The sequence below is a fragment of the Hyaloscypha bicolor genome, assembly GCF_002865645.1.
Source record: "Hyaloscypha bicolor E unplaced genomic scaffold K444scaffold_191, whole genome shotgun sequence".
NCBI classification, from domain to species: Eukaryota; Fungi; Ascomycota; class Leotiomycetes; order Helotiales; family Hyaloscyphaceae; genus Hyaloscypha; species Hyaloscypha bicolor.
Genome location: NW_020194693.1, coordinates 238,686 through 265,564, shown reverse-complemented (window position 1 = coordinate 265,564; position 26,879 = coordinate 238,686). Strand labels below are relative to the sequence as shown.

The window sequence follows — 26,879 nt, the reverse complement described above, 5'->3', positions numbered from 1 at the left end:
ATCAGCAAATTAAATACGCACCTAAACACATATCCGTATTACTCGAAGATATCGATTCGACCTCACATTTGCTGAAGCATCTTTGCGAAGATATTGATGAGGGTGGAGTCACGTCTAAGAGCCTAGGGACTGCAAAGAGAATAATAATAATTGATGAATTAAAGGAACTGCTGGAAGGTCTGAATACTAAGGTAAGAATGAGAAGGTGGAAAGGCAAACTGAGGTGGGGAGGCACAAAGGTTTTCGGGAAGGAGCAGGTGATCAGGGAAATGGTAGAGAGCTGAGAGAATGAATCCTGACCCAATTTTGGGAATATCTTCGCTTCGGTGCGTGGTTAGGCCTAGGGTGATCGAAATGTGGGAAAAGGTTGAAGATGCAAAAAATGGAGTGATCGGACAGTTAGGTTGAAATGAAGTGATCAGCATGATGCGTGTCTTCAGAATTCCTGTCTTTTGTAGAACAAGCTGAAGATCAGAGGCGCCTCAATGATATGTCAAGTATCTTAGACCCTCTCGAACATTCGATTGCAGTGTTTCAGCTTATGTGGTACATCAGAACTCGAGATCACAAAGATTCAATAGCGAGTTTCGTTATACTGGAACACTGCCAACTACGGTATCGTGCTCCTTGGTCACTACCTTCGAGATTTGGGTCTGAAGTAAAATGCAAGCCTGAAGTTTAGTGGAGTATGGAATACACCGCCGAGATATAAAGGACGATTGTGGCGTCCACTTCCACTTCGATAGCTACTTTCCCAGCACAACATCGCGTGTGGGTTAGAGAAGGCACCTCTGCAGCAGGAGATGAAAATGGCATGCAAGTGACGAGCCAGAGCTTGACGAATGTTCCTCTGAATAAGGCGATGATCTGAAGCCTCCATGGGATTCACGATCGCTGGAGGAGGGCCTTTTGAGGATAGAATCAGTCAATGGTAGGGTGTAGTGACTCGATTCGGCAGGTGTGCAAGAGATACTTGAGTTGATATCAAGTAACCACCAACACTCAAAAAGCCTCCACGACTGGGGAACAGATCGGCATTGCTCTAAACCTCATTCTTACAATCTCTACTACTCTTGTGCAACTGCTGCAATCATGGACGCAACTTGAACCTTCACTTGGGGCAGTTTCTCGAATCAGGACCCTCGAGGAGACTCTTCTCCCGCAAGATAAGGAAAGCGAGGATTCCGAACCGTCCCCGGAGTGGCCTGACCAAGGTGCCATTGGGTTCAAGGAGATTGTTGCTGCATACAAGTACGCAGTCTTTTGCTTCTTCTCATCCGACAAAACTAACTTCTTGCAGCCCTGAGACGATTGCCCGAAAGGCATCTCTGCGAAGATCTCACCCGGCCAGAAAGTAGGAATTTGTGGTCGGACTGGAAGCTAACCTTAAGCCGGCTCTCCCGAAATTCAACTTCGCAAAATACTGAAACTCAATGGGCAGCGAAAGTCCACTCTTCTGCTCTCAATACTACACCTAATTGAGCTAGAATCAGGTTCTATGACAATCGACGGCCTCGATCTGTCTACTCTACCACGTGAGAAGATCCGAGCATGCCTAATTGCGATCCCACAAGACACATTCGTTCTGAAGAACAGTAAGTATATGGCTCAACGTTGACCCCTCAGGCACTGTCTCAGACGGCGAAATCATTGCGGTGCTGGGAAATGTCCAGCTATGGAATGTGATCAAATCTCGCGGCACCGGTGGTAACAGCGCAAGCGGCTCCAATACTGCAACGCAACGCCCTCTAGGACAGCAACGCCGACTCGCGAGGAGACCGCAAATAGTGACTCCATGCCAAAGAAATAAGAAGTCGATCCCCTTGAAGCTCCACTTAAAGGCTCCCCCCTCTCGCATGGCCAATCCCAACTCTTCGGCCTCGCCCGTGCTTCGCTCCTGAATGACCGACCTAGGATCTTAATCCTGGATGAAGCGACGAGCAGCGTGGATGCAAAGACGGACGAGCTCATACAGCGCATCATCAGGGAAGAGTCCGCCAAGTATACTATCTTGACGGTAGCTCATCGATTGGATACCAACCGAGACGCTGATACTATTCTTGTCATGGGTAAGGGAAGGTGGTCGAGGTTGGAATGCCTGATGAGTTGTTGGCTAAAAAGACGGAGAACAAGATGTAGACGGGGGTCCTCCTCCTCACTAAGAGGAGGAGGAGGAGTGAGGGGACAAGGCTTGGTTTAGGGAGATGTGGGACAATACTCATTGAAGATGGATAATTAGAGAGCATTTTTCCTTTTCAAAAGGGGAGAATATTGCAGCCATAGGCGTGAGGCAGGTAGATACAGCAAGTGTGGGTAGAATATTAATTATGGCTTAGATCTCCTTATACTGTAGCAGCAGACATGTATCAGACGAGGGCAGCAAAAGCGCACAGTATCGTACAGTATCTCGCTATTACCTCCCACATCCTAGTATCGATCATCATGTTACTGCTAATACTCAACTGTAACACAGGGGTCGGGGCTTAAAGCATAAACTTTGGAAACATAGGTAAAGACTAACTGTTGCGCGTATTTGCCGTATGAAAACTGCTCCTTCCAGGCCTTCAGCGGCTGTACAGGCTCGAGCTTCCGAGGTGGAGTTTACTGGGGTCTAAGGCATAAGGAAGAATTGAACCAACGAGATTATTCACCGGCATATGTTTTGTTGTAATTCCAACTATACCCATACAGGTCTCGTTGACCCAATGCAGTCCACACGCATTCGGGCCCGTCCTAAGCCTGCTATTCAGCGATACCCAGAAACATGATCTGCAAGTCCTCTTGTCAAACGCCGCCAATGACCCATTTCTAACATGCTACGCCAGGTGGTGCCCTTATCAATGCCAATTCCTGCCGTCCCATATTAATACAAAAATCCCAAAAACGCCGATCTACATGACATCACACTCCCGATCTGGAACATCTTTCGCCTTCCCTTTCCCTTTATGCAAATGATGATGATGTTCAGGATGCTCTATCTTCTCGCTCGGGCCCTGACTCTTATCCCGTTTCTTTTTCTCCTTCTTACTCTTCGACCGATCAACTCCATCTTCGTGTGGCCGCAGGGATCCTTCGTCGATAGCGATGGAGGTACGAGGTTCAGTGATGCCGTCAGTGACAGGTGGACGATCTCTCGCGTTTTCGGATGGCTTGTTCAACGAGTCCTTGCTCCGCATCAGATTCAGTCGCGAGAAAGCGCCACTCATTCGACCTTCACCAGACTGGCTAGTTGGCCGACTCTTCGTCGTAGATTTGAGGACTTTGGAAGCGGCTCGAGACATCCTTTGGGCGGCAGTCTCCTCACTGGGAGTCGCTGGTGCTGAAGTCGCTAGAATGATCGTAGCACCATGAATGCTGCTCCTTGAGCTTGTCAAACCAGGCTCTGTGAATGCTAAGCTGCCCCGACGGTCTTCCGGGAGGTTTAGGCTCTGTCTGGGGGTTGGAAGGCGTTCAACATCAGCTGATAATCGAATTGCTGGTGTAGTTGCGTCTCTCGCACTGTCAAAGTAACTTTGTTGGTCGACAGTGCTATCTGTACCCTCTATATGATGATCCTGATTGTGGCTTTGAATCTCGACAAACGAATCATCGTAAGAAGGCAGTCGAGGATCCGAAATAGACGCTGGAGTCATCTCGTAAATTGGTTCGACTCGATAAAAGAGAAGGTATGGCATCTCCTTCTTCAACAGTTCCTCTATTTCCACTTTCTTCACCCTGGTGTTGCCCAGATCATCGAAGCACAGCCATTTCTCCTCCGAGTACCGAGGCGGGGCAGTGCTATCACTCTGTCTTCGAGAAGATTGATAGTCGCCGTCCGGTATTGCAGTAGCTTCACGAACAAACGCTATATAGTGCCCAGCATTGAGTGATTCTCCACGATGGCACAACCCAGACTGAAGAGAGAGTTTGAACCTCCTAATCATGGGGCCTTCCTCCGGAATCCTGTCGTCTTCGATGAAGTGTGGTAAACGAATATCCAGTGGGATGTCAACGCGTGTGTTTTTGCGAATAGGCTTTCCATCCATCGACATTCCGTATCTCTTTAGACATATAGTCACAGCGGGAGACAAGCTAAGGTTTTCCGGGATGCGTCCATCGGACGAGTGCAAGCTTTGCCCTATCACCCACGCTATGTTCCCAATTAGTATTCTAGGACAATCAGGGGGAAGAGTATGTGGCTGAAGATTGGAATAAATAGGTAACGGACGTATTAGATTGAAAAACTGCCAGGCTTTCATGGACACCTCTCGTCTTGTCGTCTTTCCCTTTCGAATTGAACCGCGTCTGCTGTGATTATCAGTGGAGTCTGACCTCGCATCCACCTCAGTAGTTTCCACAACAATATTTCTAATAATGCTAGGAGAGCGGTGCCGGTTCCCCGGAGACAATGGCGACGACGGAGCGAGAGGTGAAAGTGGGGTGTTGGGCAAAGACTGAGAAAGTTCTCCTAGCTCTGATTCTTTCTCTGACAGGGGCGAACGGTCAGAGCGTACGGATGACATGGTATTAGAACGCTCGAGAACATCCATGTAACGGCGCACATCAACTTGATTGTTGAAGAAACTCTCGAGGCAATCCTCAAGGGAGACGGAACCGCCATCTGAAGGTGGATCAGGTACTGCAACTTCGAGCAGACGCTCGTGTATATACTTGTGATCATCTGGATCATCCTCGGTGCCGGTGTGGTATAGATCCATTCTCAACGTGAGAAGTGGTAATTTTAGGGCCTCGGTGATGAAGTTGTACGCTTCTGAGGTATCCTGTTGCTTAAGTTTGGCGGCTTCCTGCCAACCACACGCAGCAAGGGCTTCTTGCAAATGCTGGGTCTGTGTTTCTAGTCAGCAAGTGAAGGGTATAAACATGCTTGGATCCTACGATATCTATCGGGATGAGCTTCCCCGTCCGCAGCATGTTCACCCAAAGACGTATCAAAGTTGACAAGCGGCGCTTCGGCTCATCCTCTAGAGTTGTGCACAGAATTGGTTCGAAGTTGTCCATCCGGGCAAACATTGCAAATAGTAGTGCGTCCAGATAGCAAGTAACGTTGCCTCGGTTGACAGCACCAAGCATCGGCACAGAAGCATCGTAGCGTTTGATGATGCCTTCCACCGATTCCTGAAATAGGACCAAAAGCTCGAATGCCTTGTCAACGTCTCCCTCTGCAAAGCCAGAGCCTAGGGCATAGTTTATTTGCTCATCGTCAACGCCGGAATAGCCACGTCGATGTAGCCGTTGTTTGAGTGAATGGATCTAGAATCATCTCAGCCTTACACACGTGGAAAAGTCGTGAGGGAGGTATACGATGTTGGCATTCTCTTGGTCCTTTTCATTTTTTTTATGGGCATCACTCCTAAAGAGTCCCATAATGCCATCGCTAGAGAGCGGCCGGGTCTGTAGAACGAAACCAGGCCGAGAATTAGCAGTTGTGGCATGAATAAGACGTTGGGTAAGCTGAAGAAGCGGCGAGCTTTTGCCGTTCGATTCCGGAAATGCTGCACAAAGAGAGGCAACATATTGAGAAGAATGGAGAGGCTTGGCCATTATGAGTGAGGGCCGGAGAAGAAATCTTCTTAGCACTTTACCTTCTTATCCGCCGACTTGTCTCTTGACTTGGTCCGTCTGTGAGCTCCTCCATCCTTTTCTCGACGAGAGAGGAGCCGATTCATGTTCGCCGCACGCTTCGAAAATATCTCGCCGATAGATGGTTGCGAAGCAGGAACTGACGCCTCTTGTACATTCGTTGTTTGGGTTGGCATCGTTCACAGCGGGAGCTTTGGTGGGGTCGTTGAAGCTCCAGAGTGCTTTCAACGTTGCCTAGAATGACTGACGACGCCCATTGTCTTGTGGCACGGTGTTGGGAGATATTTGGAGGATGAGGCAGATGTCCCGGAAGGCCGGCGAAAGCGACAGTTGTTCTTCCTGCGGATTATGGAGTTCGGTGGTGTCAAGACATGACATCGAACTGTGCGAAGCCCCTCGCCCACATCTCGGCCGCCCCAGATCGCTGGCCCGAACAGCGAAGTCGACGACCAATCAGATATGTATGGACCCGCTTTTATTTCTGCCTCACGACATGATGCCTGCACGAAATTATAGAAGAGTTTCGATCGATCAACACCCTCTCCCACAACTCACAATGGCCTTACGAGAACTGCCGTCTTCTCTCAGACGGCTGGCATTACGAGATACACGACCAACCGCGGCAGTAGCAGGAAGATCCTGGCGCAGATATACCTCCGCTGAAGCAGTAGCAGCTGCTCCACAGGAGGTGTCGGAAGATTTTCAAGATCTTGAATCCAATACATCTATGTTTACGGCATTCTCCCCAGACGACGAGACCAAGGCCTATGATCCAATAAAGAGGACCCAGGGACGAAGGAGGGAGCTTCCTCCCAGTAGGTATGTGGTGGAAGGAGCCCAACACCGAAATAATAGCTAATGTCCTCTAGATATCAATACCGGTCTCCGAGATACTATCGAGGACCTCTCCATCCTCACCAACCTCCTCCCAAATCCGATCCTTCATCAAGAGAATTCGTTCCGGGTCCATTCTCCTATACTCGACTCGAACAAACCTACCAATCCACGATTGCTCCGGATCTGATGACCTTGACCTATGTCCACAAGCCCCCTGGGACTGTGACAGTACCCAAAGCAGACCGTTTACGAACTTGGGATGACAGCTCCCCATATCATAAAGGCAGACCGAAGCGTGGGCCTCGAGGACCAGGAGACACGCTGCGGTTAATTGAGCAAGATATCAATTGGCGAAACATCCCCAAAATCGAGGAGGTCACAGTGCACAGCTTTATCAAAGGTGCACTAGATGACTCGGCACATCTCCACGTTGCGGGCATGCTGTTACAATCGGTCACTGGCGTACGGCCGACAATCCACAAGGCGAAGCACACCGAAGGAAGATGGGGACTTCGGAAAGGGTTGCCAGTCTCTCTCACCTGCAATATGCGAGGTGAACAGGCGTATAATTTTGTGGATAAATGTATAAACCTGGTGTTCCCAAGGATCAAAGATTGGCCAGGTATCGAGGGTAAGCAATGGCTTCCTCGTGAGATTGACAAAATGCTAATGCAGCAAGGAACGACTGGTGACAGCAGTGGAAACATCAGCTGGGGTTTTAGCAGGGAGGGAGCTATTCTGTTTCCAGAAGTAGAGATCAACTACGACGTAAGTGATGCCAAGGACGTGTGAGTGCTCACATTGCTTACAGACGTTCAGATGTACCCACCAAAGTTGATTCCTGGGTTTCACGTGACGGTGAAGACCACTGCCACTTCGGATAGACACGCACGAATGCTTCTCAGCGCTCTAGGCGTTCCATTTTATGGGAAACTGGTAGACTAAAAGATCGTGGGTTGGAGTTGGGGAGATTGTGGTAGATTTGTACATCATTTGTAAAGTAAGTGTAACACATTTATGTACAAAGTCAAGCTGCTCCACCAGTGTTGCATTGAAGTCATATCCCGTCGAGAGTCGAAGGTATAGCAACTGCATGCTGAAATACATCTCTGGGCTTCGGATCATTTCATTTCTACATCGGGTATCTGCAAGTGATTCGAGACTTGAACCACAGCCTGCGGCTTTCTGCCCTCATACCATCTATCCTCCATACCAAACTCCCTAACTCCATTGGAATGCAGAGTCCCCACCCACTCTAGGCTGCCTTCGAAGCCTCGTCTCTCAACCCCCCAATCAGCACATCAACAGCATCCATATCACTCGCATCAATCTTCTCCGCACTCCTTCCCAACTTCCCCAACTCCTCCATCAAGACATCCATCGAAGGCTGATAATTCCTCGCCGCCGAGCTCAACGCATAAACCGCCTTCCTCCTAACCTTCTGCCCCTCCTTCTCCCCAGTAGCCAGCTTCACCAACGGCGGAATCCCATTCATAGCTAACAGCCTCTCCTGACTCTTCTCATTATTCTGCACCGCTGTGCCCACACACCATGCAGCCATCATCCTGATCTCCGCTTCCTCGTGTGCCAAGCACTCCAATAAGGGCGTCCACAACGCCAATGGCTGCAGATTATTTGCATTGTCCAAGTTCTCGATGAGCTGCTCGAAGTTGTCGAATGCGACGAGCTTGTCTTCGAGGCTTATTTCTGGGTCCGAGGATTTTATGGCGGCCATGGAGGCGATCATTAGGTCTGCGTCTGAAGGGCCGCCGAAGAGCGCGTTGAGGGCGTCGGGGTTGAGGTGGCGGTTTGTGGGAGGAGCCGTGGAGGGGTCGTTGACTGTTGTGGAAGAGTTTTCGACACTCCATTTTAGGAGCTCGTTCATGCCTGGATCCATTGTGGGAGGGAAGATGAGGCCTTGTGTTGGAGGGGTAATTGAAACCTCAAGCTTGAGGCGGGGTTATTTTGCGCGGATTGAGATTGTTGGAAAGAAATTCAGGAAGCTGAGGTTTCCAGGTTTAGACCATAGAGAAAACGAAGCAGTTCTCTTTAAAGAAGTCGAGACAACAAGCGTCGTTGGCTTTGGTGAAGTCCTTATTCATATCACTTCTGGTCGATTCGAGAAGACTCGAGATTATTTTTCGTCGGCGGTTTAAAAACAGAAATGCCGACTTTACTAAACTGTCTCCGAATTCTGCTTCAACCACTCACATTCAGCAAAAAGCTGTCTAAAACCCCGCAGCAAATTAAAGATCACACCCCTAGCTTTCCAAGCCGATCGTGAGTTTCAAGTTCATGCTTCACTCTCATCCGTCAGCGTCGACGCTACATCCACAGAATCCGACAAAGTCACAACTAATCCGAGGAGAGACAAAACAGCAATGACTCTGATTTGATCAAACTTTAAATAGCTTCAAGAAAAAGTCATTCTATTCAGCACAGTCCGTGTCATCACACTAGGCTCATCTGCCTTAAGGGCATGTTACAAGAGAGCAGGTTACATCCGGAGAGGGCTTCATTTGAAAAGGAAAACCCACCAGCATCCCTGCTCCAAACTCCTTCGTTGTGTTTTGTTCCTGCAATACGAATACCGCTCAAGCTTCTCCGCACCGTGAACTTCCCAGCCGGGCAGCTGCCGCAGAAAGGCGACGCTGGACCTACAGTAGCTGGCCCTATAACCATCTACGGTCCGCACGGCCCCATGCGCTTCTTGTTAGCAATGGGGCAGTAAACCACTGCTCGAGCAAGGACTTTTTGATCTGCATCAGTCTGGATGTTCTGGCCATGAAGGGCGGGGTACCAACGAGAAGCAGGAGCTGAAGGCCCGCAAGGCTCCGCGCGCTTTTGTTATCAAGATAGCAGTAAAGTACTGCTCGAGTTTATTGACTTATGTCAGTATGGTTTTCACGATTTGGAGACTTTGGAACCGACATTTTATCGGCCCGCAAGCTACATCCCGCTTCTTGTCCGTCCCGTCGCAGTAAAGCAGAGCTGGCTCTGGCTCTGGCTCTGGCTCTGGCTCTGGCTCTGGCTCTGGCTCTGGCTCTGGCTCTGGCTCTGGCTCTGGCTTTGGCTCTGTGTTTCGAACAGCGGTATCTTAAGTGTACGTCAGTCAGATTTCCATAACCATAGCGATTTGCTTATTACGAACCGGTGGCAGGGGCTGCGAAGCTGAAAGTGAAAAGGGCAACGAAAGGCACGATCTTTGAGAACCGCATTGTTGAGAACCGTGTTGAACGGTGTTCAGTGTTTTTGTGGACGTTATCTGGAACAATGGAATAACTGTGGGGTTTCCATGGCAGAAGGAGCATTAAGTACTCTTCTTACCAACCTCGTTCACTGTCTGATAGCGACCTTTATCACTCAACACTAATTGGGAAGTTGGTATATGCCACCTACCAATGCGAAAACTTCATTCGGCTGATCGTAAGTACGATGTCACTTTGCTAACAAGTTGAAGTCTTCTGGCGCATGTTTTGAGCTTTGGTTATGATGTGCCTAGGAGGCATAAGTTTCTCTCCTTCTTGTTTAGGCTTGCACTTTTATCCTCGATTACTCCTTGGGCCACTGAGTTGACCTCGGTTCTAATAATCGGATCTCCGGTCACGGCAAACATGACTTATGCGCTCGTTCTCTAGTCGATCTCTATCTTGGGAATAAAATTCGGTCCGCTGCTGTGCGCATTTCTCTCTCTTGCCTGTCTTGGATAGTTCTTACAATTCCGTTGATCTACAGAATTTGGTTGATTCTTCCTTACTCTATCACGACTCCAAACCTCGTGTTAGTGGCTTTTCAATAACTGCATCGCTCATGGTCAGGTCGGCAGCAGCCTTACCTCGAGGTTAACAATTCTGATGAAGTCGATAAAATCCCACCGAAAGCGCAAAGAAACTGGCTATCTGCCTTGGTTGTCTCCATCATCTCCAACGTCACTCTCTCCTGTGCGCTCTTGCTCTTACTACCACGATATCGAGGGCTTCTCACCAAGGAAGCATCGGTTCTTAGGAAGACCTCTGCTTTATGTTAGTGTCCCTCATCCACCCTTCACATCTCACTAACGGTCACCAGCACCTGTGTTTGATAAGTTCTCCATCTCAACCTGCGAAACTTGAATTAAAGGAATCTTTCTCGATGAAGACTTCTCACCAAATCCTTTCCGGCTCCTACCAAGCCCAGAAGCCGACGCTGCTTGGGAAACAATAACTGAGCCCCTATTCTCCATCTTCAGCGGTGCTGAAATGAAACGAATAACACCAGTTGGGATTGGCCCCTCAACACTCGCCAGGGTATCAGAAGCTTGGGTTTATGGCCCAGCCGGATGCCTCAGCCAGTTCGACCTCACCAACCAAGTCCACTGCCTAAACATAAGTATCCGGCGTGCTTCCTCAAGAAGCAATGCTGTTTTCTCTCACAAGGAACACACAAGAAGGACTAGGGAGGCATGCACATCTAACACAGTAACAAACGTGTACACTTCCCCATCGTATAACAGTTTGAATGCACAAGACAACTTTGTTTGCCTTTCAAAAGGACATATAATGCTGGAATATTTGAACAGGGAAAGAGGGACAGTGAAGGGATAGCTACACTAGATACAGTTTCCTCCCACCAGGAGATAGACAATAAAATAGGGCCAACCTCACAATTTATCACTGTCGCTAGCATACCTGTAGTTCATTGGTGTAAAGTTGAGTGGTGGTGACCCGGGATCGGAGTAGAATGGAGTGGATGTTGCTTCGATAAGGGGTTGTGAATGAGTGCAAGGTACAGCAGATGAGCAGAGAGAAGTGTAATGGGGAACTGAATTAACTAAAGATGTATGAAACATTGTCATGATTGTAGGGTACTGCAGAGTTGAAGCATATTATATACACTATTAAAAACTATCCTGAACCCTTTATATGCCACCCTCTTCTCCCTTCTTTCCCATCACCCATTACACCTATTATGGAGCAACCTGGGCCAACCAACTATCCGCCAAATTGGTAAAGAAGCTCGCGCCCTTCAACACCGTCGGGCTCGCTGTATTGGTAACATTACATCTCGTTCTCAGATCACCTGCCGCTGCGACCTTGCTTTCAACAAGCGCTACGTACTCGCTCATCAAGCAGGAACGACCAGGGCCGTCTTGGCATGAGGGAACCACGTAGACAGCGTCGTTGATCAGGATGCGGATGTAGGTTTGGTTTGTGGAACCTGAGGTGGGCGTGGGGTTTGGAAGGGAGGAAGTTGAGGTGCTGCTGCTGTGGGCAAGGATTGAGGTGGCGTGTGTATAAGGTACGGAGGTAGAAGATGAGAGGAGGGAGGTTGTGTTGTAGATCCCTGTTGCAAATGTGGTTGGGGAGCTGTATCCCGTTGCTGAGAGGGCTGTGGATAGCTTGGGCTTGGACTTGTTTGTGCAAGCTCTGTTGTAAGAGCTGGTTGCTGAGAGTGTGGCGGTGCCTGATGATCCCGAGCCAGATCCATTGCCAATAGCTCCCGCGCCAGTGCTCGTTGCAGCCAGGCCGGTCTCAGTGGCAGTAACAGGGCACCAAGTAACCGTCTCATATATGGTGGAAGTCAGCTCTCCAACTGAGCAGCCAGTTACCGTTGGTGCACAAGAGGTAACCGTATAAGATGCAGTGACAAGTGTCGTGGACGTTGTCCATGATTGCCATGCTGTCGAGGCCGACGTCTCTTCCACAGGGATGACGGTCTTTGAGGTAACGACCGTGGAGGTCTTCTTGCCAACTGGGCAGTTGGTGATTTCAGGCGCGCAGGAGGTGATGGTGTATACCTGAGTCTCCGTGATGATGGAGGTTGATGAGGACTTCGCAGGCTTGGTGTAAGTGGCGAAAGGACCAGTCTGGGTCGGGCAGATGGTGATGGTGACCGTCTCGTCATCAATTTTGACTTCCCCTCTGGCTTTGATGACATGGTCTCTGGCCTTGACGGCAGGGGAAACAACACAGTTGAGACGCTCGAATGCCACTGTGCCGCGCATGCTGACGAAGTGGCTGGAAATATAATCATAACCTTCTGGAATCTCGGTCCCGCTGAGGACGGTAGTGTTGTCCCAAATTCCAGTTGCAGCGCCCAATTCCGTGATCTGACCATCGTTCATGAATGACGTGAGGATCTTTGGCAGAGTGAAGCTGGTTCCATTAGCAAAGGTCCCGTTGATTCCTGGTCCCTGGGCCAGCATTCCGACCAAGGCATTGAGATACGGTAACATCATCTTCGAAGGAAGATCAGTACCGGGTCCCATCCCATAGTAGTATCGGAGATCCTGCGAGTACTCATACTGTTTGAGCTCGGCGTCGGAGAAAACTCCACACCAGGGAGAGAGCGTTCCGGTAATTTGGGATTCGAAACCGCACAGGTAAGGCATGATGTTGACATCGGTTGTGGTAAAGTTCAGATCCCCAGTGATCATGGTTTGAATACGTTCAAGAATGGGAGGAAGATAGATGTTGTTCCATGACACCTCTGTTTGCCAAGTCAGTACAGATCATCAGCAAATATTTTCAATAAACTCACGTTGAGTCCCACCATTTCCATCAACAAAGAGAGGGCATTGATCACTAGGCGAGAGCGAATCGAACAGTGCTTGAGGGGATCCCGTTGAGTTGATTGAAATGATCAATCCCAAATTCGTTGCAGTTTGACCAAGGAAACCTCGAACGAAGTTTTGGGCAGTCTGAACGACACGAGGGTAAAGGTTTGCCCAACTAATGAATGGTGTGCCATAGGCGTAAAGTTTGGGGTATCTGAAGACATGTAAGTATCGCTTGCTTGAAGAAATCGAATGCAGATGCTGACCTCGTTCTCACTTGATATCCTAAATCATATGCTTCCTTGTACCCCGTGGTGCTCTCTTGTGACATCTGCGCAACCGAGTTCGTAAGAACTGGCTGCCAGTCTTGCAAGAAAGCCATTTCGCCCGTTGCTGTGAAGGTAGCATTTTGGATCTGCCCGTGATCAGCACCATTATTTCTCCTCCTAACTGGGATCTAGAGAGAATTTTACTTTTGCATACAGAGCAGTCCATTGTGCGTAGGCACCAGCATCTGGGTATCGACTCCCATGTCTCACATTATACGCCACCTGCTCAACCACACAATTATCCGGAACCGCATTGCTGATGCCGTAGATATTGGGCCCTAATTCCATCAGTTTTTATCACCCCAATCTTACTGAGCTCCCGATACCTGAGAAGAAGAAAACTCACCAGCAAAGTAAGGACTATTAGCACCCGCCCATTCCAACGGCTCACTTGCCGAGCCACTCGCAGGCAACACAATATCCTGCTCCGGGGCCAAGAAGGTCGTAGCTTGCACCCCATTAAGCTGCGCTAGAAGCACAGTCACACTCGCAAGGCTGATTGAACGAAAGACTGCCATTGTAACTGCTCTTGCTCTCTCCAACCAAAAGATTTAAGTACTGATAAACGAGTGTATCGACCGTGGTGCCCTTCCAAAAAAAAAACAGGTTGATGCCAAGAGCAGCAGCACACTTATATAAACTCAAATCTTCGGCGCACCCAACCGATTGGGACCTTTCAGCCTCGGACCAACACGTCACCCCCATCTTGCCAACTCCAAGTTTCCAACACAACCACCAGCAAGTTCACCCACGTGGGAGCTCAAAAAATCGCGATGGGAAGAGCAGCGCTTTGCAGGAGGAACATCGGAGATGAGAGCCTGAAAACGGCTCGCTTGTGTGGAACCCCTGACCCCGCCAACCTTAATCTACCCCACTATGTTAATCTCTGCAGATTTCAGGAAATGATATCGACCCACTGTTTTTGCATTTCAATCTTCAATACGACCTTGACGTGGGGTTCTTATGAATGGTCCAGTTGCCAGCAGCCGGAGCGTGGTGCAAATTCAATAATAGAGAGGGGCAAAAAGGCACAGCAGAGCGTCATACAGAAGGACAATAGGGAAGAGCCTTTTCAGTGACAACCTTTTCAATTCTCTAGAAGAAACATCCCCGTGCCATGAATGAAAAGGAAAGAACCTCGAAACGACATACTCAGGGAAACCTTGAAAGCAAAAACTTTGTATGATAGACGACCGATTAATTGATCGATAGACACAATGTGTTGACCACTCCTCCAAGAAAACAGCCAGCTAAGAACAGCCAGATGTCCGCTCTCCGAATGAGACCACCCATTCGCTCAATCGCTACCAGAACTTTTCGGAATGTAAACACGTCGTGGGACAGCAAAACAGGAGGGACACATGCTTTGCTCGAGTCTTCGTCTTGATCATATTCGTGAAGTTCGTGATGTACGCACAGAAAGTTCGGGAAATGCTGGAGAGTGCTCGTCAGCTCAGTAAGTTTGAAAGTGAGGAGAAGAACTATACCTTAGAAGCACTTGCGGTGAACGATGGAAGGTCCGCTCTCGTCGTATTCTTGCTTGGAGATCCACATCTGTTGGAAGGTAGAGAGAGATGCCAAGATAGAACCACCGATCCAGACGGAGTACTTTCGCTCGGGTGGGGCAATGATCTTGACCTTCATGGACGATGGTGCAAGAGCTGTGATTTCCTTCTGCATACGGTCGGAGATACCTGGGTACATGGTCGTTCCACCGGACTGCGGCGCTCTGTTAGAACAGTTCAGATAGAAATTCGCAGATCAGAGCTTACCATGACAATGTTACCATAAAGATCCTTACGGACATCGACATCGCACTTCATGATAGAGTTGAAGGTTGTGACGTGGATACCACCGCTCTCAAGACCCAAGACAGATGGTTGGAAGAGCGCCTCAGGGGCACGGAATCGCTCGTTACCGATGGTGATAACTTGTCCGTCGGGAAGCTCATAAGACTTCTCCAAGCTGGAAGATTGGCTTGCCGTTTGGATTTCTTGCTCGAAGTCGAGAGCGACGTAGCAGAGCTTTTCCTTGATATCACGGACAATTTCTCGCTCAGCAGTGGTAGAGAAAGTGTAGCCGCGCTCAGCCAAGATCTTCATGAGGTAGTCGGTCAAATCACGACCAGCCATATCAACACGGGCAATAGCGTGGGGAAGAGAGAAACCCTCGTAGATGGGGACAACGTGGGTAACTCCGTCACCAGAATCGAGAACGATACCAGTAGTACGACCGGAAGCATAGAGGGAGAGGACGGCTTGGATGGAGACGTAGAATGCGGGGGCGTTGAAGGTCTCGAAAACGATCTGGGTCATCTTCTCTCTGTTCGACTTGGGGTTGATGGGAGCCTCGGTGAGAAGGACGGGGTGCTCCTCGGGAGCCACACGAAGCTCGTTGTAGAAGGTGTGATGCCAGATCTTCTCCATGTCATCCCAGTTGGTGACGACACCGTGCTCAATGGGATATCTCAGGGTGAGGATACCACGCTTGGATTGCGCCTCATCACCAACATAAGAATCCTTCTGACCCATACCGATCATGATACTATATTCCTTATCAGTTGACACTCTTTGTGCCACGCAGGCAGGGGAAGGTGAATGATGCGGGGTTCGGGGCGCTTACCCATGGTGACGAGGACGTCCGACAATGGAGGCTGCATGGCATGTCAGTACTCGTGATCTGTGAGACCGATCTTTCGCAATCCGACATAGTTGTCTAGATTGCGACGTAGGACGTTGTGGCGGGGTAAAACTTACGGAAAACAGCCCGAGGAGCATCATCACCAGCGAAACCGGCCTTGCACATTCCTGAACTACACAGCCCGTCAGCCAGATTCTTATTAAGGCCTTGTATTCGAGTCTGGAGGTTAACGGTGGTTGATGTTCGGTCTGAATGGCCTCAAACAGCTACCCCCAACCAATTTCGAGCCCGAGCCGGGGAATGTGGGAGCTTACCCATTGTCGATGACGAGAGCTGCGACTTCTTCTGTAGAACGCAGAGAGCATTAGCAAGTGTTCGGTCGTCTCGCCTCGATCTCTAGGAGTCGGTTCCAAGAGCACTGGGTGCGGGAGGTTCAGCTTACCTTCCATGGCTGCTGATTACGATGAGGCGTCAAATAAAAGTGTTGATTTGGGGAATATGGCGGTGTGAAGTTCTCGCGACGATAGGATCGAGAGAACAGATACGATGAAGGAGCAGATCACGGATGTTCGTGGTCAAAAGAAGATGGTTGAAGGGGTGGTGGAAATTTCTGGTCGGAGTGAAGTTAAAGGAGAACGGCTGGGAACGATGTCACGATGAAGTTGTGGGCCGCGACTGCTGGTTCGGGAGGCGAAGCGACGGATGGTGGCCCGCTGCTTTAAGGCCCAGGCAGGAGGTTGACAAGTTAGTGAGGGCAGTGTTGAGGGCGGCAAACAGTTTTCCTAGAATAGAAATGGTTGCGCAGAACTGAGAAGTGATTCCAGAAGAAAGTGAGTAGCCAGTAGACAGGTGCGTTCTTGTTCTAAATAGTGAGGATGCTGACTGTATGTATGGCGGTCCAGCTCAACCACCCTCCTAATGCAGACCAGGTCTTTTATAATCACACCGCCGAACAAGCATAGAATCCTCATCAATGACTTCACTTCTTATTCTGAAGCCTTCGAGGCAGCCACAAAGAAGCTTCATGCTGTGTATCCCGTCTCGCCCCAGCCGCGCGTCAAAGGAAGACATCCGCCCCCGCAGCATATTTTTATATCTGCCAAGCAGGCTCTCGAGCTTTCTCATGAGCCATCCCTTCAGCTACCCGTGCTGGATGTACATGGCTCGCGAGTGCTTGCGTATGCAAGGGCAGCGCTCAGGACCAGATCCAGCGCTGCGCTTCGAAGTTCTCCACGCCCAGCCACCGACGGAGGGCCAGCTCGGTTTTCTCGGACAGCAAGTGTCTCTACGGTGCCTCAGACCGCGGTTTCGTGCAAATATTGAGGGGCAATTCATAGTGGGGTAAATGGAATCACTTGATTTGAGCATGGGGAATATTATGCATGAATCCGACGTCTCCGTGAAACCACATGTTGACAGGACTGGTATCTTTGATGTTCAATTAAGCTTCTTGAGCAGGAGACTGATGGAGAGCCAAGATTTGAGGCATTGAGGCGCTCTTCGATTCCATTCGGTGGAAGGTCACGTGATCGACTCTCGGTCACCTAATTGGGACTCTCGGAGTGTTTTGAGCATTCGTTGATTCCAACATCTCGGTCACTGCTTTAGCAGTTACATCGTCATTCTCAACGCCAATTTACAGCGGCATCCCTCCGTGTTTCTTCTCATCCAGGCTCCAACCTGCAGTCCATCGTTTCTTTCCTTCCCTAACATAGACAAGGCGTATGTATTGTCTGATAGTTGCTGCAAGTCTGTCCACTGGGCGTATCACTTCCCTTTTGCAGATAGAGTGTATAGTATCCGGTCGTGGCGGAATTGCACGCCAAGAAGTTCAATTCTATTCGATCCATCAGCCTCGATCCTCTGTCCGAGAACTCACAGCTCCTCAGAATGGTCAACTTACGTCTTCCATAAGAACTTGCCGCAGTAGTAATTACGGTATCACCCTCCAAGCCCCAAGCTGTCGTATTCCTAATCGTATCCAGACTCAAGGGCAAGTAACTCTTCCCAGTACCCGGACCAATGTTCAGAAACAAAGAGGAATTTAGGGATTGGATGCTAGAACCGATGGTGAAGTATTCACTGGTGGCTTCCGGGCCCATTACAGGTGTCCTCTTGGCAGTTGGAAGTGATTGGAGATACAGATGGAAGATTGGCGATTGCACGCCGCGGAGTTGGTAAGGCTTGAGGGCTGCACCACCAACAGTCACCGTCGGGAGGGCACAGGCGAGGGTAATAAGGAGGGGAAGGAGGGGGAATAACATGACGATTTGAGCAAATATATACAGTGAAAATAACATGAGGAAGAGGAAGAGGAAGAGAGAGAAGCAGAAAAATAAATGGTAAAGAGCGGAACAAACTTTACTTATTCATTGCAAAGGAAACAGATACAAACATGTATTGTCAGATGATGTTCGAAATTGATCGTGGAAAGGCGGAGGTTTAGGCGCCGATAGTTTCAAATAGAGGCTGAATTAATTTTAGGCACAGCGTGCCGCGGTAAGTAAACGGGGAGAGAAAACGTGTGAGATCTATTAATTAAGATGATATGGGATATTCATTTAGCGAATCGCGGGGAGAGGTTTCCGCAGTACAAATTGGGCAAGATAAGAGCTAGTCAACCCTGTGCGAACGCCCCTGAAGATCATTCAAAAACATCGACACCGCTGTAATAGTTAAATGTTGGCCAGAAAGATATGGACCACCATATCTATGCCCGAAGGAAGATACCGCGGTGAGTAATCGGACTAGATCAATCTTCTCCCTCCAAAAATAGGCCTATACCACAGGTTGAACCAATCCACGAGGGAAAGGGGGTAAGGGCCAGAGTGTTTGGGGAGTGTAGCCGCATTCCAGACCAGAAAAGGAAAGGAATGGGAGGCGCCGGTATAGTGAAGATAGATAGTATGCTATCGGTATTGACATACCGTACGTACTTTGCTTTATGTACTCTAGGTCTACTCATCTCGACATGTCTGCAGAACCAATGAAAAAGCAGGAGACGGGAAAAACATCTATACAAAGAGAAGATTCGCAGCATGGGGAATAAGGTTGCACTGGAATTTTAGCTTTAGAAGGTGACGGAGCAGAAGGGAGAGGACGGAGAGGACGGAGAGGACATCTAAGGACCAGAAAATACGTAATACAGCCTCTTACTGATCGCGGGAATGCTGAAACCAGGCGCTGCAGCATCTTCCGCCTCAAGAGCTCTCATTACATGCGACCGCACCTCTTGTGACATGTTCTCTTCAACCTTGTTCGCCCAGTCCAACAACACAACCATGTTCCCATTTGAAATGGAAAAGCCGGCGGTGGTGGAGAATAGAGAGGGCAGTTTGGGACCAACAAGGCAGAGTTGAATCTCTTGTGGACTCCCGAGACAACGCAGGCAACTGACAAAGGCCCCAAATCTCTCTGGGCTCCTAGGGCCGCGTTGTATTGTCATTGCAATGGTGTGTAGCTTCCTCAAAGGCTGGTCTTGAATAGGATAGAACTTCGGACGTGGAGTAACGAGATCTGCGTTCAGCCACGAGATGTAAATCAGGTCGAGCTTTGGGTGAATATAGGTATTTGCGAAGGGAATGTACTGCTCAAGGCAGAACTCTCGGGATTCAACGTTGACTGCGAAGAGCACAGGTAGTTGTCGACGGTCTTCTTTGCCAGTTTTTGGTGGGCTCAAACAACAACCGCATTGTTCATCTGGTTTACACGTCAGCTGAGTGTTCGAGGATCAGAGGAAACTGCATACTTTGAAAATCTAGCGAAGCTTCAATGAGTCGCGTAGGCAGAGCTAGATGCCAGATCTTTCGTCGAAGCTCCGGTGGCAGAGAAGAGAAGAGAGAGAAGGGAGCCAATTCTGGTTGACTCGACTTGACACCTCCCTGGGAAGATTCCCTCCTCAACAGTCTAGTTGAGAGATAATTGTAGACGCCGAGCATTCTTCCCTCAAAATTGTGTTGTGTTATTTGTGGGCAGAAGAGGTTGCCTTAAGAGACACTATGAAGATTTTAAATGCAAGAGCTCGGCTGTTTCCTGCGCTAGTCTGGGAGCGAGATGAACCCTGTGACCGCATCTCGCATTTCGCGTCTCAGGCAGATAGTATAGATCGACAACTTCCAGAGACCTGCGAATGGCACCAATATCTCGAGAAAAAAGAAGCGATCGCGAATGACTAGCTATGTCCCGCAACCGTTACGGTGGTTTTGGGGAGGACCCGTACACCAACGGTAATGGCACTGGAGGATATGGTTCACCCATCAGAGAGACAGACGACTATGATCCTTATGGCAACGACTATGGTGACCGATATGGCACTCCTTCAATCCCCACAAACTCTACTCCTGCGACGAGAAACCAATACTCCCGTCCGAGACGGGCACCCGAGAGCAAGGCAGAGAAGGAGATAGGTGTCGTTCTGGAACACATCAAGTCGGATTGGCCTGCTATGTGCCAGAATGAATGTTTGCCGGTCCATGTTGCACTCCAGCTTCTAGACACAAGTTCTGTTGGAAGGGCACACGAGTACCGTGAATTTGAGAGGACACACAGATATTTGCAGGAGTCGCTGAAAGCCATCGTTCACGAACACCATCAAGGGTTCAACAGCTCAATTGGTACCTTTCACAAGATTCAGTCGAGCATACAAGCATCCCAAAAGCGGGTACGAACATTAAAAGAGTCTTTGGGACAGTCTAAAGCGAGTCTGGCAACGGCGGATCCGGAGCTGAAGAAGTTAGCGATAGGATCACAAAACTACGATGACTTAATACACACACTCTCAGAAATTGAGGATCTGCGGCTGGTACCAGACCAGCTGGAGGCAAGAATATCCGAGAAGAGGTTTCTGACAGCGGTGGATATATTGCAGACTGCCCTTCGGCGAATCAGGGTTCCGGCATTGGATGAGATTGGTGCTTTGAACGATCTAAGGAGCTATCTCACAAACCAGGAGACTGCTTTGACAGATATCTTGATTGAAGAGCTCCATGATCATCTCTATCTGAAATCACCCTATTGCCAAGAACGATGGCAGACTCTTGCGAAAGAACAGGGAGCGCTAGGGAGGGAGAAGACCGACAAAGCGGCTTCTATACGCCCATTCTATGAGGTGCTGGATACAATGGATCTCACCGAGCAGATAGTGGAGGACCCGTCCAGGAACCCGGAGGCAGACACCTTTTATTATATTGAGTTATTGGTAGAGTCACTGAACAAGCTCGGTCGACTCGAGTCAGCTGTGAATACCATCAAACAGCGACTGCCAGTCGAACTATTTGGCATTGTCAATGAAACCAACGGCGAGGTTGATCAGAAGCATCCCAGCTCTTTGCGAGGTGGATTATCGCAGACTCAAGGCAACCAAGCATTTGGCGCTCGCGAGAACAATATTCGTGCAGATGTCATATACGATCTTCTCTGGACACTCTATGCCAAATTCGAAGCTATTGCGGAAAGTCACCGGGTGCTCAATGATGTTGTGAAGGCTATTGTACGGAGGGAGGGCGTGACAAACTCATCAGCGCTGCTTGGAGGTTTCCGAGAGCTCTGGAATTTGTATCAGAATGAGATTCGGTCATTGTTGCACAACTATGTCACTACCGATGCGGATGTGTATCAATTCAACTCCTCACCGAAGCTTGGAGGCTCGAAACAAGACTCAAAGCGAGAAACCCTGTTCCAGTTTGCCGATGCAGATTCGAAATCCGTCCAGATGACTACGGAATATCAAGAGCTGGAAGGAATCATAAGAGCCGCAGTTCCAGGTCTCATGTCAGGCCGAAAGCAAGGCCCAGATGGCAAAAAGCTTCCCAACAGGATGGAGAGCACCATTGAGCGTCATGGATCGCGACGGATTGCTAGCACTGCATTTGATGCCAAAAATGGTGTTATCGGAGCTCACAAGTCATTAGTGGAGCCCAGTGTCTTCAACATGAGCTTGCTCTTGCCGCCAACTCTCGGCTTCTTACAGAGGCTGAAGATCATAGTGCCGCCAGGCTCTGATCTTGTTACCAGTACTCTGACCTCTTTCCTGGACAACTTCCTCCTCAACGTCTTTCTTCCCCAGCTCGATGAGACCCTGGGAAAACTCAGTGATTCGGTCTTCGAAGAGTCCGACTCTTTCCAACAGGATCCTCAATGGTCAAAGGTTGCTCGAAGGCCCGTATTCAAAGGGACTTCTGTATTCTTCGCCCTCATCACCGCATTTTGTCGCATGCTGGATACAATACCTCATGACCAAGCTCTCAGCCAGCTCATCATCACTCAAATGATGCGATACTATGATCGTTGTTGCGATTGGTTCAGATCACTTGTATCAAGAGTTCGGGATTCGGACGGCACAACCCTCAAGCTTTCGGCATCACTAGCTCAAGGCCCAGGTGATATTCACGACACGATGCAGAAGCTTTGGACCTCAGAGGAAGCCGATCGACAGCAGCTGGAAAAGGAGACAGGTCTGCTCATATTGCAGACAAACGAAACCCCCTTACGATTAGATGACATTATTCAAGATCGCGAGGTCATCTCTTCCTTGTGTGTTCTCTACACTAGTATGAAATGGCTTGCTATCAAAATCGAACAGCTTCGTCACATCACTCGCAACGACGCAGACTCTTCTCGCACCAATGCCAAGCCGGCAACTAAACGATGGACACTGTTGAATGATGTTACCAGAGCCCAAGACGACCAAGTTCCTGTCTACCTACCAATGACACAGGAAACGGTAGTGTAAGTCATTTCCTATCAACTTTTTACAGCATTGCTGACCAAACTTCAGCGCCTTTGACTCTATCGTCTCTTCTTACCAGGAGCTGGCTGGCACTGTTCTTTTGACCCTCCACATGGAAGCGAGGTGCCAGATAGTCCAGTCCTTGGCCATTGCCTTATCACCCGAATCTGCCCCCTACTTGCTCGAGCAAGAAGTGAAAGACTCAGATCCCAAAATATTGAGCCTCAACGCTAATCTAGTCTCCTACGATGAGACAATTGTTCGTTTCCTCCGCGAAAAGGAGATCTCATTCATTCGCACCGGTCTCGGTCTGCTTATTGATAGCTTCCTCGTCACCAACGCCGGCATGGTAAAAGCCATGAATGCGCATGGTTGTGGAAGGATGCAACTCAATATCTTTGTTTTGCAGCAGAATATTAAGAACATCGAGTCGGACGTTGAGTTAGAGCGGGCCGCAAAGTTCTTCGACCTCTTCATGTCAGGGCCAGACGCGGTGGTCAAGCAAGCTAAGGATGAGAAAGAGAGCGGCAATGGTGGGAAAGAGCTCTTCAGTTACGATGAGCTAAAGACGCTGGTAGAGCTATGCTACAGTGAGAAGCTTTCCAGCCCCGAGAGAGGTATCAGCAGCGTGGCGAAGAGAGGTATGGGCGAGCATCTACTTCAGTTGAGCGAATACATGTGGCAGAGTTAGGGGGTCTGTATGATAGTCGATCTCGTGCATTTGGCGTGGAGTCAAGGGGGATGAATTGGGATAGCGGGGGCGACCTCCACAAATAGAGGCCAATGGCTGGCTGTATCAAAAGGCGTCCTGGAATCGATCCAACTGGATACAATTGATCCTGACGTACATCGTGAATGTTCCGAATTCTCCGGGTATAAATTCGATGACAGTTATCGATATCTCCGAGTGCCATCGAGAAGATCGACATTTGGGTGGCGAGACTTTCATATCTCAGTCTTGAGAATGCGGGGTTGACGACAACTCGCTGCTGCGCCCTGAGATCGCCAGTATCGCCAGTTTCCGGATCATCTGTTCCCTCTAATAAATCGTCTAAATATATCCTGTAAGTGAACTCCACCAACGCATTCCATATTCCACACCAGAAGAGGCGAGTCTCCTCGCTTCCCACATGTTCCCTCTCGTTGGCCATCCTCAGCCCGCAAACAAGCGAGCCAGCTCAGGGGCTTTTTTGGGGGCTCACCACAGCTGCATCATGACGCCCAGGTCAATTGGCTGCCGCCAACCACACCGCTCCTCAGCCACTCTTTGTGTGCGCAACGGTTGGAGCTGCTGCACCTTTACTGCAAAAGAGGCGCCGCACGGGGACCTGCAGAAATCCGTCGGCCGAGGCGATCATGGTGAAGATGAAACACACCTCCCTTTGCAAGCCATGGATCATAAACGCAAAATTACTTGCCTGCTGCGCCAACTTAATTGCGCTTCTGCAAAGCGAGCTTCCATAAAATCGTGCGATGTACATTTGCAACCCCCCCTATCTTGAGCTCGAGATCTTTGACTGCTGCTGTATGTAAATTCCCCTGCGCTTCAGGCAAATAGTGTTTTCCAACTCGGGTTCAGGAGGAGATTTGGCCTTTTGAGCCGTACGTCACTCACTGAGAAGGACCCCTGCACCACTGGAAAACCAGTTGAATCAACACCGCCCAAACGAGGATGGGATTCAACCGAGATTGACAGCCTGGTGAACGACGTCAATCAAGGTTGGTGATGATCTGCCTATCATCGAGCACCTGCTGACCGACTGGCCCCGAGATTCACAAAAGAAGCAGCACAGAACCTCCACATCTCCTTCAACTTGAGAGCAGCCACACTGTTGAAAATAGCATGTGGAGCTGGAGCGGGACCTGCACCTGGAATTGTGGCTCCAACACGACTCTGCTCCACTCCATGCCTCGATTCACTCGCTTCCCCTATCAAGAGGCCCAGTCGTGATTATTTTGCAGAAAAACTAAATAAAGGCCCTGCGGTCGGTCGCCATTTCCCCTCGTCGGCATATTTCACTTGCAGCGCCGCTTGGCCAACCAGAACACGCTAAATTTAACAATCGATCTAAAAGGCGCTCCACCACCACCTCTTCAAAGGAGTCCGCTTGGCAAAACACCACCGACGAGCCTCCAACATCTTCTTCACACTACATTCGTTTTTGTTAGTGCGCTGCTGTCCGTCTCTCTCTGCATCACCGCCAACCCGGCAGACGTCACTAGCAAATCTTCAAAGTGTCTGCAATCACTGATCCATCGCCAGATATGGCGTCGTATGTTGATCCCCTTTCTTTGCGCACCACGAAGCACTCCCCATCCATGCCCTGAGATGAAATAACGCGACGTCACTGACAACGATTGTGCTATCAGGTTCGGCTCTGCCCTACGATCGTTCTGGCATACCATGACAAGCTATGACCGACGTATGTTTGTTTTCCTGCTTCGAAGATGCACGATCTAACGATGTAAACAGATTCCTCTTACGACTCCCCTTACCGAACAGGTCAACACGTCCCCCTCGGACAAAGTCGACACGATCCCTTAACATCAGTTGCCACCGCTGCCTCCGAATCGCGTGCCGATATCAATTCTCCTTATCACGAAGATGCTGCAGGTAGACACTCAACGTCCGCATTGAATGGGGGTGCTTATCCCGGATCACATGCCGGACAACCAAAAAGCCCGGCCCCGCATTCACCATATTCTCCCGGCATGAGATCGAGTGCTGCCCTCGCAAGAACCAACAGTGCAAATGAAAACTTCGAGAATGTCACCCCGGGCGAGATACAATTACAGGCGTTCCAAGAAGGATTACCTCCACCACCGCCTGTCGAGCACTCGTGGAAGCGAATTGATCGGTGGGCAGAAGAGAATTACCCGGAGCTTCATGACCAGCTTGGTGAGGGATGTACAAACAATGACCTGAACGAGTTAGAACACCAATTAGACTGCTCGCTGCCCATGGAGGTGCGCGAATCATTGCAGGTTCATGATGGTCAAGAACGTGGTGGCATGCCTACTGGTATCATATTTGGCTGTATGCTGCTGGACTGCGAGGAGATTGTTCAGGAATGGGATAACTGGAAGAAAGTGAATCTCGAGTACCTCAATGAGCCCGTCAACTTCAAGCCAGCTACACCCATGAAGGCCCTCGGTGGCAGCTCATCATCCTCTTCCAAACCACCCCCGCTGCAGACTGGACAAAATATTCACTGGAGACAAGATCTACTTGCTCGCCAGGACTCTCAACCATCAAATGCCATCCAAAAGGTCTACGCACATCCGTCCTGGATTCCCTTGGTCCGAGATTGGGGTGGAAATAATTTGGCTGTTGATTTGGCGCCTGGTCCAGCAGGGAAGTGGGGTCAGGTTATTCTATTCGGGCGGGATTACGACTGCAAGTATGTTGTCGCACGCTCGTGGTCTGCTTTCTTGGCAACAGTTGCGGACGATCTGAACAGCGGTAAATGGTTTGTTGATGAGGAGACCAATGAGCTCAAGCTGAGAGAGTTCAAGTCGAAAAATGTTGAACCTGGATATCTGAACATCTTGAGATGGAGAATGGATCAGAAGTATGGCCGCAAAGGAGTTCGACGCCGACCACAGGGACCGAACGGTCAAGCCGCTGGATCTCCGTCGGGATCACCCTACGCCAGCCCGACGGCTGAGACTGGAGAACCTCGAGGACGCTCAATGCAGCGATTCAGTGGAGCTTCGCCTGTCCCAAGTCCAAATCGTCCAAACTATGGCAAATCCAGTCCACTGGCCCGAGTGACAGAAGAGAGCTCGGCACCTATCAAAGTTCACACAAGTGGCATTAAGCCAGCAAAACTTGTCGACGTTGAGACACCACGACCGAGTGAAGACCAAAAGCCAAACAAGACTTTGGAGTCGTTACTCGAGCCTGTTTCGCTAGATGATGACAAGGAGAACACGAAGGCCGGCGACTCGAACCTCAAGAAGGTGATGACAAACGGCAACGCGAAGACGGCCACAGTTGAAGACGACACGACGATGAAGACGGTTGAGATCTAAGGATCGGCCCTCCTTTCCTAATTCTCTAAATCGACATGGAACAAGGCGTTTGAGGCGCGAATTATAAGGGATTTCTCGCTCCATTTAAGAAATTCTGTCATAATTGAGTGGCATGCATTGGGAGGATTTCCTTCTCATTGTCAAAAACGAGAGAAGGGAATGCTAGTGGTTTACGAGGCGTAGTAAAAACAAATCG

The 26,879-nt window shown here is 49.5% G+C and overlaps 10 protein-coding genes across 10 annotated transcripts; 4 read left to right on the top strand and 6 right to left on the bottom strand.

Annotated features, from left to right (window-relative positions):
- Positions 1-1,840: 1,840 nt before the first annotated feature.
- K444DRAFT_479727 (P-loop containing nucleoside triphosphate hydrolase protein) lies at positions 1,841-2,080 on the top strand (the record flags this gene model as incomplete). The annotated part of the gene is made up of 1 exon (XM_024872978.1): positions 1,841-2,080. A coding segment is annotated over one exon (240 nt), but the record flags the coding sequence as incomplete, so codon positions are not given.
- A 567-nt stretch (positions 2,081-2,647) lies between these two features.
- Positions 2,648-5,940, bottom strand: K444DRAFT_622798 (cysteine proteinase). The gene is made up of 5 exons (XM_024882169.1): positions 5,583-5,940; positions 5,302-5,391; positions 4,876-5,250; positions 4,208-4,826; positions 2,648-4,129 (listed from the first exon to the last, which is right to left on the bottom strand). Exons 1-5 carry the CDS (start codon positions 5,754-5,756, stop codon positions 2,892-2,894), a joined length of 2,496 nt encoding a protein of 831 aa, XP_024726134.1. The 5' UTR covers positions 5,757-5,940; the 3' UTR covers positions 2,648-2,891.
- Positions 5,941-6,136: 196 nt separating this feature from the next.
- K444DRAFT_638738 (ribosomal protein L5) lies at positions 6,137-7,362 on the top strand (the record flags this gene model as incomplete). The annotated part of the gene is made up of 3 exons (XM_024884300.1): positions 6,137-6,399; positions 6,450-7,185; positions 7,237-7,362. 3 exons carry the CDS (start codon positions 6,137-6,139, stop codon positions 7,360-7,362), a joined length of 1,125 nt encoding a protein of 374 aa, XP_024726133.1.
- A 289-nt stretch (positions 7,363-7,651) lies between these two features.
- K444DRAFT_622795 (Fes1-domain-containing protein) lies at positions 7,652-8,589 on the bottom strand. Its single transcript, XM_024882168.1, has one exon. The coding sequence runs from the start codon at positions 8,312-8,314 to the stop codon at positions 7,673-7,675; it is 642 nt and encodes a 213-aa protein (XP_024726132.1). The 5' UTR covers positions 8,315-8,589; the 3' UTR covers positions 7,652-7,672.
- Positions 8,590-11,211: 2,622 nt separating this feature from the next.
- On the bottom strand, positions 11,212-14,259 carry K444DRAFT_605290 (phosphoglycerate mutase-like protein). The gene is made up of 5 exons (XM_024878848.1): positions 13,628-14,259; positions 13,426-13,559; positions 13,219-13,367; positions 12,937-13,166; positions 11,212-12,885 (listed from the first exon to the last, which is right to left on the bottom strand). The coding sequence occupies exons 1-5, from the start codon at positions 13,797-13,799 to the stop codon at positions 11,363-11,365; spliced, it is 2,208 nt and encodes a 735-aa protein (XP_024726131.1). The 5' UTR covers positions 13,800-14,259; the 3' UTR covers positions 11,212-11,362.
- A 279-nt stretch (positions 14,260-14,538) lies between these two features.
- K444DRAFT_295130 (Actin/actin-like protein) lies at positions 14,539-16,511 on the bottom strand. The gene is made up of 6 exons (XM_024871679.1): positions 16,364-16,511; positions 16,038-16,266; positions 15,904-15,934; positions 15,054-15,825; positions 14,769-15,000; positions 14,539-14,715 (listed from the first exon to the last, which is right to left on the bottom strand). Exons 2-5 carry the CDS (start codon positions 16,084-16,086, stop codon positions 14,770-14,772), a joined length of 1,083 nt encoding a protein of 360 aa, XP_024726130.1. The 5' UTR covers positions 16,087-16,266; positions 16,364-16,511; the 3' UTR covers positions 14,539-14,715; position 14,769.
- Positions 16,512-17,627: 1,116 nt separating this feature from the next.
- Positions 17,628-18,185, bottom strand: K444DRAFT_549573 (uncharacterized protein; the record flags this gene model as incomplete). Its single annotated transcript, XM_024876469.1, has 1 exon — positions 17,628-18,185. The coding sequence occupies one exon, from the start codon at positions 18,183-18,185 to the stop codon at positions 17,628-17,630; it is 558 nt and encodes a 185-aa protein (XP_024726129.1).
- Positions 18,186-19,042: 857 nt separating this feature from the next.
- On the bottom strand, positions 19,043-19,859 carry K444DRAFT_638733 (uncharacterized protein; the record flags this gene model as incomplete). Its single annotated transcript, XM_024884299.1, has 2 exons — positions 19,043-19,620; positions 19,670-19,859. The coding sequence occupies 2 exons, from the start codon at positions 19,857-19,859 to the stop codon at positions 19,043-19,045; spliced, it is 768 nt and encodes a 255-aa protein (XP_024726128.1).
- Positions 19,860-20,027: 168 nt separating this feature from the next.
- Positions 20,028-23,587, top strand: K444DRAFT_577551 (uncharacterized protein). Its single transcript, XM_024877577.1, has 2 exons — positions 20,028-22,647; positions 22,697-23,587. Exons 1-2 carry the CDS (start codon positions 20,099-20,101, stop codon positions 23,337-23,339), a joined length of 3,192 nt encoding a protein of 1,063 aa, XP_024726127.1. The 5' UTR covers positions 20,028-20,098; the 3' UTR covers positions 23,340-23,587.
- A 1,008-nt stretch (positions 23,588-24,595) lies between these two features.
- K444DRAFT_295043 (cell wall assembly and cell proliferation coordinating protein) lies at positions 24,596-26,732 on the top strand. The gene is made up of 3 exons (XM_024871678.1): positions 24,596-24,925; positions 25,019-25,071; positions 25,122-26,732. Coding segments are annotated over exons 1-3 (1,617 nt in total). The 5' UTR covers positions 24,596-24,923; the 3' UTR covers positions 26,684-26,732.
- The last annotated feature ends 147 nt before the right edge of the window (positions 26,733-26,879 follow it).